Source organism: Hevea brasiliensis, chromosome 17 (genome assembly GCF_030052815.1).
Source record: "Hevea brasiliensis isolate MT/VB/25A 57/8 chromosome 17, ASM3005281v1, whole genome shotgun sequence".
Taxonomy (NCBI): domain Eukaryota; kingdom Viridiplantae; phylum Streptophyta; class Magnoliopsida; order Malpighiales; family Euphorbiaceae; genus Hevea; species Hevea brasiliensis.
The window spans coordinates 52564033-52573109 of NC_079509.1; the positions used below are offsets into that span (position 1 = coordinate 52564033).

General features: G+C 33.4%; 1 protein-coding gene across 1 annotated transcript; it reads right to left on the reverse strand.

Moving 5' to 3' along the window:
• Positions 1 to 408: 408 nt before the first annotated feature.
• Positions 409 to 8749, reverse strand: LOC110650728 (18S rRNA (guanine-N(7))-methyltransferase RID2). The gene is made up of 9 exons (XM_021805841.2): positions 8498 to 8749; positions 8344 to 8419; positions 8178 to 8261; positions 8024 to 8079; positions 7347 to 7403; positions 4594 to 4643; positions 4285 to 4437; positions 1081 to 1216; positions 409 to 1002 (listed from the first exon to the last, which is right to left on the reverse strand). The coding sequence occupies exons 1-9, from the start codon at positions 8594 to 8596 to the stop codon at positions 838 to 840; spliced, it is 876 nt and encodes a 291-aa protein (XP_021661533.2). The 5' UTR covers positions 8597 to 8749; the 3' UTR covers positions 409 to 837.
• Positions 8750 to 9077: the final 328 nt, after the last annotated feature.

Genomic DNA, 9077 nt, shown 5'->3' on the forward strand with positions numbered 1-9077 from the left:
ATTTAATTTAAATTAGATGAAAGGATTAAATAGTAAATTATGAGTGCATTTTTCAAAATATGAAGATTAAACAGTAAGTTTCAATAAAATAAATTGACCAAATAATAATTTTTTGTTTTATTTATTACGTCAAGAATACTTATGGAATTACTATAATCTTCGCAGAACCAGAAGTAATGAAACATTTAGTTCATTTATTTTAGCAAATCTTAAAGAGTTGCATAGTAATTCACTCTTCACATTTGTCGTCATCAAATATAATAAAAAAATTGCTGCAGGTAAATCATGGCATATGACCACAAAACCAGAATTATTTGCAAAAATAACAGATGGTATCATTAACTTAAAAGATTTCACATGTCCGATTTCAACCAATGAAATTGTTAAGCTATGGATAAAAAATAAAAATAAAAAATTGCAAAGCTTACTAGGCATGAAAGCCAATCTGGACAACTCTCAAACGATTGTTTTTTACTGTTTTGCAAATTGCCATAAAAAGAAATGGGAAACTCTCCATATAAATAAATTCACATGATTAAAAAAAATGATTACTTTTACATGCAAACAAAATAATTTAGGAAAACAAAATTGCAGGATTTTCTTCCTACCATCCTCAAAAAGTAATTCACACCAAAACAGTACCTTTTGGGTTCTGGCTAGAATAATCATCCTTCACCACCTGACTAAATGCTCATGCCACTGAATGTAGCATTCTGTGCACCTCATCAGCTCATCTTAGTTATCTCTAATCATGTCTTAACCAAAAAGTAGCAGGAAACAGGAGTGTGCTCATCAATGTTCAGACGGGAACATCCACACCCAAAATTCAAATAGAGATTAAAACCGAGCTTTCCGTTTTCTAGCAGTATACTTTGTGTTAGGAGGAACATTAATTCCTTTATTTCTCATTTGCTCCTTTTTCCTCAGTACCCATTCTCTGCCCTTCCCTTTCTTGGTTATTTTTTGCATTTTCCTAGGTCTCTGCCTGTCTGAAAAGCGAACCTGGTAAAGGTATATGCAATACGATGATCAGTAATATGAAAAATGCCCTGTAACAGAAAAGTGCAACAAGCAACTTACTGTCTGATTTTCCTCATCTTCACTGATTTCGTCATCAGAACAACTTTCTTCATCTTCACCTTTTGCCTTGGGAATGGCTGTCGTTATGGATGGCGGTCCACAAGTGAGGACAAGGTATTCTTTCCTGCTCTTGGTACTGTAATGAAAAGATTACATATGGATTAGTGACCCATCAAACTAACAATATTGCGAGGCACAATACATTAATTGGCCCTTTACTTTCATTGTAAGTCTAGCAGTACCTAAGCTTTTATTTCGATCAATTAAACATCTCAACTTCTATATTTGCACCTATTAAATGAAAGTTCATTTGATAAACAGATCACGCCAATACACACAAATAAAGAAAAGTGAAAACAACCATAAAAAAGTTCGCATATCCCCTTTAACAATACACTAATATGGGTCATAATTGTTATTTGAGAGCAAGATCATAGTTACGTAATTTGCTCACCCCCTATGGTACTCCAATTTGGGATGCACATTTCAGAACGCAGCTTGTCGGCATTCCAGAATGCTTTGGTAAGCGACCTGGTTTGCTGATATGGGTTTTAAGCATGATTTCAAATAACAGCCGTTACAAGTTTTGGAAGAGCCCATTAAGTGACACACTGTTAGTTACAGGCAAATTTGGAATTGCACATGTAACGGTCATTACAACTGTTATGTAACAGTAACGGCCGTTATTTACCGTTATGTAACAGTAACAACCATTATTTACCGTTACGTAATGGTAACAGCCTTTACTTCCTCTGTTGCAATCACATGGAAACAGTATTATGTTGCTTCTCTTTTCTGCCTTGGCATTCCTTTTTCCACAACTACTATACCTCTCATATTCTCTCAAATTTTCACCCAAATTTCTCCTTTCTACAAATTCTCCCCCTTATTGTTTGCTAAGCTAAGATCATCATTAAATATCTCTATTCTAGCTATAAATTATTTAATGCTAATGATATTTAAACATGATACATTTAATGTCTTTATTTAATGTATTTGTGCTTATTATATAGTTGTGCATCTTAGTTTTACTTGTATCTATCAATATATAATTATTTTATGAACTTTGCAAAATTTTTCAAAAAAATTTGCATAAGCACCAAGCCGTTACCATTACGCTACAGCCATTACAGGCCTGTTTCCATTACTCACGACCATGAACACGATTTGAAACCATGGTTTCAAGCCTAAAGGTAATATACTGTAAAGAAGAAGAAAAACAGAAGAGGAAAAACAGAGAAGAATAAGAAGTAGCAAAGCCCAAAAAAGGTGGAGAAGAAGCATTCAACTCTAGAGAAAGAATTGTCCACTCTTTGATTTAATCTCCCTGCATTGTTAGGATAAAATTGGGCTCTTTGACTCTTCGATTTAATCACTGTTAGGTGGGTTAGATGCATAGTTATTAAAGGCTCAAGACGTACTAAGGCACAAAGAAGTCTCAGAGCCTAGGTGCAAGGCCCAAGAGCGCGCCTGAGTATTGTGAGGCGCCAAAAAAAAAAAATTCAAAGTCAAATAAATGTGAATATTCCATCAAACTTCAAATAACATAAAACTAAAAATAATAATAACTAATAAAAATTCAACTATTAATATATTAAACCTTGAATATTCTTTTAATATTTTAAAACTAAAGTCAAACAATTATAAAATAACTACTCTTCAATCTTAATCAAGAGTAGCATCATAATCTTCTTCAATATCTTAATAATCATCTTTAAAATTAATATCTTCATCATCTTCCTCATCTTTAAGAACTAAAGGAATATTATTTAATTCTCAAGTTAGATGGGCATAGATCTTGAATAGGTGTATATGCGGCTTTTTTTTTTTTTTTTGAAAAAGATAATAAATGGTAGTGTTGAAAATGGAAATATGAGAGGTTCGTGATTCTGAGTGTGGTAGTTTGACGAGATTTTGGTGACTAGTTATCACTAGCAATACTAATTCTGAAAACTTTTAAATCAACAAATTTTGAGTTGAGTAGTAATACTTTTTGTCAATAGAAATGTTCATCGAAGGTGGAAATAAAGAAGGTGCGTCTTTCTAGAGCCTTACACCTGGAATAAGGCGCACACCTAGGCGCATAAGGCGAGGGCTTGGTGAATATCACCCGCCTTTCTCCTGCAAAGGCACTAGTGTTAGAGCCTAGAGCTTGAGGCGCGCCTTTAATAACTATGTTTAGGTGAGACTTTGGAGAGTAAACATTTATTATTCTTTTGTTTGTAATTGTTCCACATCCCATAAAGACCTAAGTTATAACTTATAAGGCATGTTGAACTCTACAACTTGTATCATTAACTAGCAACTCTAGGATTAATATTAGTTAATGCCTATCATATTCAAAATATTATTATGTTTTGAAATCTAATTGATAAAAAAAATTTAATAGTATAATGAAGAAAAATAATAGATTTTTGGGACTTTCTTTTTACTAATATTAATCTTGTAAAATGAATACATCATTAAAAGAAATTATGAAAAAATAAATGGAAACTATTTTAATAGAGTGTTTTTAAACTTAGGGATTATACTAGTTAAGTGTAATTCATGTATCACAAATCAGATTGATACAATTTACGTACGGCATTCTAAATTAGTATGCCAACTAAGCCCATCCCCATGTACCTTATATCCAACTAAGTGCGTAATATGTACCTGTGCCATGATCCAAGGCGTACCATGTCTCAGGTAATTGAGCGAGATATATGTCAGAGATGTGGTAAACAATTGTTAAACAGTTAAAAAAAAAAGGGATGTTAATTTTTTTTTTTTTTTTTTGTATTACCACATGTATGATAAAATAATAATGATGGTAAATCCAATTTCAATGGGCTTTGCAAGTTCCATAATTTGTATAAAACAATAATGATAAGAAATATCTAAATTCTCCAGGATAGTTCAATCCTAAAAATGTCTAGAATGCAGACATTATTATTGCATGGCAAGACAAATGGTACAGTATGTGGATAGCTAGTGCTACAACTACCATAGAACTCTCATCGTATTGTTCACATAGAGAGCATATTCTATCAATCCAACAAGTAGAAGCTATTTTATTCCAACTGCCACTAAAGACATTCAAGAGTATTATTTACCTTATATACTTGGCATTTTGAAAAAGTAAAAACTTCTAAACTAATCATCAATATTCCCACAGATAAAATGAATAGCTGATATAGAGATTCTGATAGATGCCTAGCATACCTGTGTGGATAGTCAATTACCACGCCACCAGCAAATCCAGCATGCATTGCAGATCTCAAAATCAGCTCACGCTGGGCTAGATTTTCAGGATACACTTGAAATACTGCTCTAGCTCCCCTTGCCAGGCATCTATATAATGATCCAAAGAAAGCCCTATATTGAAATTGACAGACAAGTTAATAATGGAAGGGAACACGTATCAGTAGTTCAAAAGTACTCCAATTAAATAAATCATGTGCAATTTTTTTGATGATACTATGTAATAGAGTAGTAGGGTAAATAAGGGAGAGAGGGAGAGAGAAGACATACTTCAATCTCAGTTTTGGCTCATGGGAGGACTTGTCAGCATTGCATAACCACTGCCATGTCAAATCAAAATAAATAAGGTTAGCTGAGCAAGACATTCAATAAAGTGCCATGTAATTTGACAATTAAACAAAAATGTTTATGAACAAGGCTGCTGTACTAAACACTCCAAAACAATGGGAAGTTTCCTGCATAATAATGAATTAGATATCTGGATATGCACCCACATCAAATATTGGAACATTAGTTGACATAACATACACAATAACTTAATACCCTTTCATCCTCCCGTCCAATGCAACTTCCTCGTCCAATTTCAAAAACACTAAATAGCCTACTGTATATGTGTTTAAGAATTGACATCATCAATCCTGGGCCATTTCTTTACCTTGATTTATATATTTTTAACAAAGTAAAGCTTTTGAAAGAAAAGGAAAAAGAAGAAGTACAGATTCATCAAATGCAAGCTTCATCACTGTGGTCTTAGCTCAAATAGTAAACGGGTAGAGGGTGGAAAGGCAGGTATACATTATTAGCATCAAATCAACTGCCATCTATAATCTATAAAACAAAAAGGCACTAAATTTGCCTACTAACAATTTTCAACAAACAAACAGTATAGCCATGTGCTTGAAAATATGAAAATACATGGATTTGTGGGTCCTCTTTCAATGGTCATTCCTATTCTATAGTGTAGTCCCTCTCCCTAAAAGGTGTACTGCTATAAGTAGTCAAGTCAACAGAAACCCATATTATGCTATCATGAAAGTGGAACTCAGTAGTCAGAATGCATCATAACCACAACTGTATGTAATCAAAACTACAAAGCATAAATTAGCTTGCTTTCTTTATTAGATCTTTGCTACATACAGTGACGGACTAACTGATTTATACAACAGGCTGAAACATTTACCTACAAGCTACATGTAACGGAAAAAGAGGCCATAGAGAGCCTCAAATATGATTGAAAAAAAAAAGTGAAATATGATTTAGGAATTTTATTTATATAAACGGAGATGGAGTGGTACTGCCCCAAAGTAATCACTTTAAATATCTCGGCTCAATCCTTCAAGTAAATGGGGGATGTGAGGAGGATATTAGTCATAGGATCAAAGCCGGATGGTTGAAATGGAGAAGTGCCACAGAAGTGTTATGTGATCGCAAAATTCCCAATAAGTTGAAAGGAAAATTTTACCTTACAGCCAAACGACCGGCTATGTTATATGGTAGTGTTGGGTATTGAAGGAATCGTATATGTCTAAGATAAGAGTTGCGGAGATGAGAATGTTAGGTGAATGAGTGGCCATACTAGACTAGATAAAATCCGTAATGAGAGTATTAGAGAAAAGGTAGAAGTGGTGCCAATTGAGGATAAGTTGAGAGAATTGAGATTGAGGTGGTTTGGTCATGTGAAGCGTAAACATACGGAGGCTCCAGTTAGACAAATATAGCACATTAGGTTAGAGGATAGAAAGAAAAGGAGGGGTAGACCTAAACTGACTTGGAGAAAAGTAGTATAACATGACCTAGAAACATTACATATTTCTGAGGATTTAACCCAAAATCGTATAGAATGGAGAAAGAGAATCCATATAGCCGACCCCAAACTATTGGGATAAAGGCTTAGTTGAGTTAAGTTGAGTATTTATGTAAACGGAGATAAGCAAATTACACCACCAAGCCTCCCTTCCAAGAAATGAACACTTAATACATGTCATAGCTTGTCAAGTTACTAAACATATTAATTATGTTTATTCCCTTGTATATAATTTATATTTTCTCTTCCCTGTCACACAATGCAGATCTGCAACTCTTACACTCTACCTTATGTGTAAGGATCAAAGGGGTCTTGAAACCTAGGTGCAAGCCATTAGCTTTAGGCATGTGCTTGAGCGGTAGCTCAAAGGAAAGGCGAAGGTGAATGAATGGGCCAAGACGAGTCCATGAAGAGTGAGATGGGCTTACTTGAGCTTGGACCAACTATTGCTAAAAAGTTAAAACTAACCAATTAGTTAACTGACCCTCCACCTTTATAAGCCGACTCTTGACACTCCCCTCAAGTGGTAACCATTTTAGTTGACACTTGAAACTTAAAATTCTCTCCCTAAAACTTTGAACTTTAATGTAGTGGCAACACCGGGAGCCTTGACACTTGAATTGAACTAGGCCAGACCCGCTTTGATATCATATCACAAACTTGAATTGAACAGGCGAAAGTGAATGAATAGGCCAAAGCAAAAGTCTATAAAGAGTAAGATGGGCTCATTTGGGCTTGAACTAACCATTGTTAAGAGGTTAGAACTAACCAATTAGTTAGTTAGCCCTCCAACCTTACAAGTCTGACTCTTGACAATATTCAAAATTAAGTATCTTAAAATGCACAATGCCAAATTGCAATTGAAGGGGGTAGGGGTCGCAAATGAAGTAAACAAGAGAGAAACTATAAACCCAAAGCATGAGTTTTCCAAAAATAAGCTTATTACTTCCTTTTAGTGAGTAGACGCTTTATCAAAGAATGCATGGAACAAACCTAATGACACAGGGTTGCATAACAATAATGACTCAAACAGGTAGACCATCAGGGAAATAAGGACAAGAAATTGAAGAAATTAGAAAAGCAGACAACAACTTGTACAAAAAAAAAATGGTAACCAACATCACAGTTGTGTAAATCAAAAGAAAAATCTAACACTGTTTTAGCAAAGCTTTCAACACAATATATGCATACAAGCTATCAGCACACGAGTATGTCCAACCTGAACAGCAGAGATACTGATGGCACCATCAATAACTCCAGGACGAAGAGCTAAACCCTGCATATAATGTACACTTATTATTGCCAAAAGAAAACTATCCATTAAAGCCCACAGCAACAAGAATGCAAGTACAATCACATGCCATCATAGTTTTTTACTAAAATAGCATCGAGCAAAAAAATCCATATATAAAAACAACAAAGAGAATTAAGGAATTCATGATGATTATGCAACAAAAGATAACTACAAATGAAGTTGCAAAAACCCTAATTTTATTTCTTAAATTACCCTATCTAGTCCTCCATTTGCACTCAGATTCAGTCACTCTTGTCAACCAAGTGAATTACTAACAGGCCACACATGCCAAATTACAGACCATGTATTGTATATTTTCCGGTGGCCTTGATGCTTGTTTTAATTTCAATTTTTCCTGCTGGCCATATTCATTTCTTCAGCTTGTAGTATGTACTGATTAACCTATTTAAAAATTATCCCCTAAAATGCAAGAAACCAGAAATAACTTCACTTCAAAATTACTCATGCATTTTAACTTCACTTCAAAATTACTCATGCATTTTATGTCTGACATTACATTATAAATGTAATGATTGCTCAACCGTCCTGATGATATGACAAATAAAAATGGAAAAAAAAATAACAGAATTTTAGGTGCATACCTGCCCCATATCACCAAGCAAAAGATCACCCTCAACCTCCCGCTCCAATGCAATATCTAACTTTCACAAATAGTTCTTGCTATAAAATGATCTTATATAAAAAGTGTCACAAGACAATAAATTAACAAATCAACTAAACTGGTAATAGACATACTAAGCATTGATTGTGAAATGTCTAAACCAATCCATTGGTGCCCATTTTCAGTGAGTGTCTCTCCACTAAGTCCTGACCCACAACCTGCAAAAAGAGACAAAAACAGTCAAGATTAACAGAACAAAACATATTCATCTAGATATTTAAGAAATTAGAAATTTAATACCAATGTCAAGAAGTAATCTAGGGACTCCATCATCAGGCAAAGCAAGAAGCTCTACTGCTCTCTCTGATAGCTTTGCCTAAACCAACACGAAAAAAAAAGGGTAATTTATGATTACTTATCAAAAGCTAATTATCAAAATTGGGCACATAAATACCTGAATTTCAATGATACGAGAAGAAGAAGTGTATTTTCGAGCTTCAGCATCATCATAGAATATCTCCGGCGGTGCTAATAACTCAGGCCGACTTGCCATCTCTTCACTCAACAACTAAGAAAGCAGAATTCGGGAATGCAATTACAATCAGAATTTCTTATTATTATTATTTTCTTTGTGTTTGGGAGAAATTCAAGCAATTTACGGTAGCAAATAAAAGGATTTTTACAGCCAAGGATGGAGGCTAGGGTTTGAGAGGGATTTTTATTTGCATTAATGTCCAATTTGCCCCGTTAATTATTTAAATTTTCAATTTAACCCATTTTTCACTTTTAATTCATTAACTATTTTTATATTCTCATATATAATTAAATAAATTTATAAAATTAAAATTGAAATTGAAAACTAAATTGTTATAATTATAAGTAAATAAAATTAAAAAGCATAAAAATATTATATTAATATTTTCATATAATTAATTAAAATTTAAAAAATTATAATCAGTTTAATTAACTAAAATTAAAAATATAAAAATATTATTTTCATATTTTCATATAATTAATTAAAATTAAATAATAAA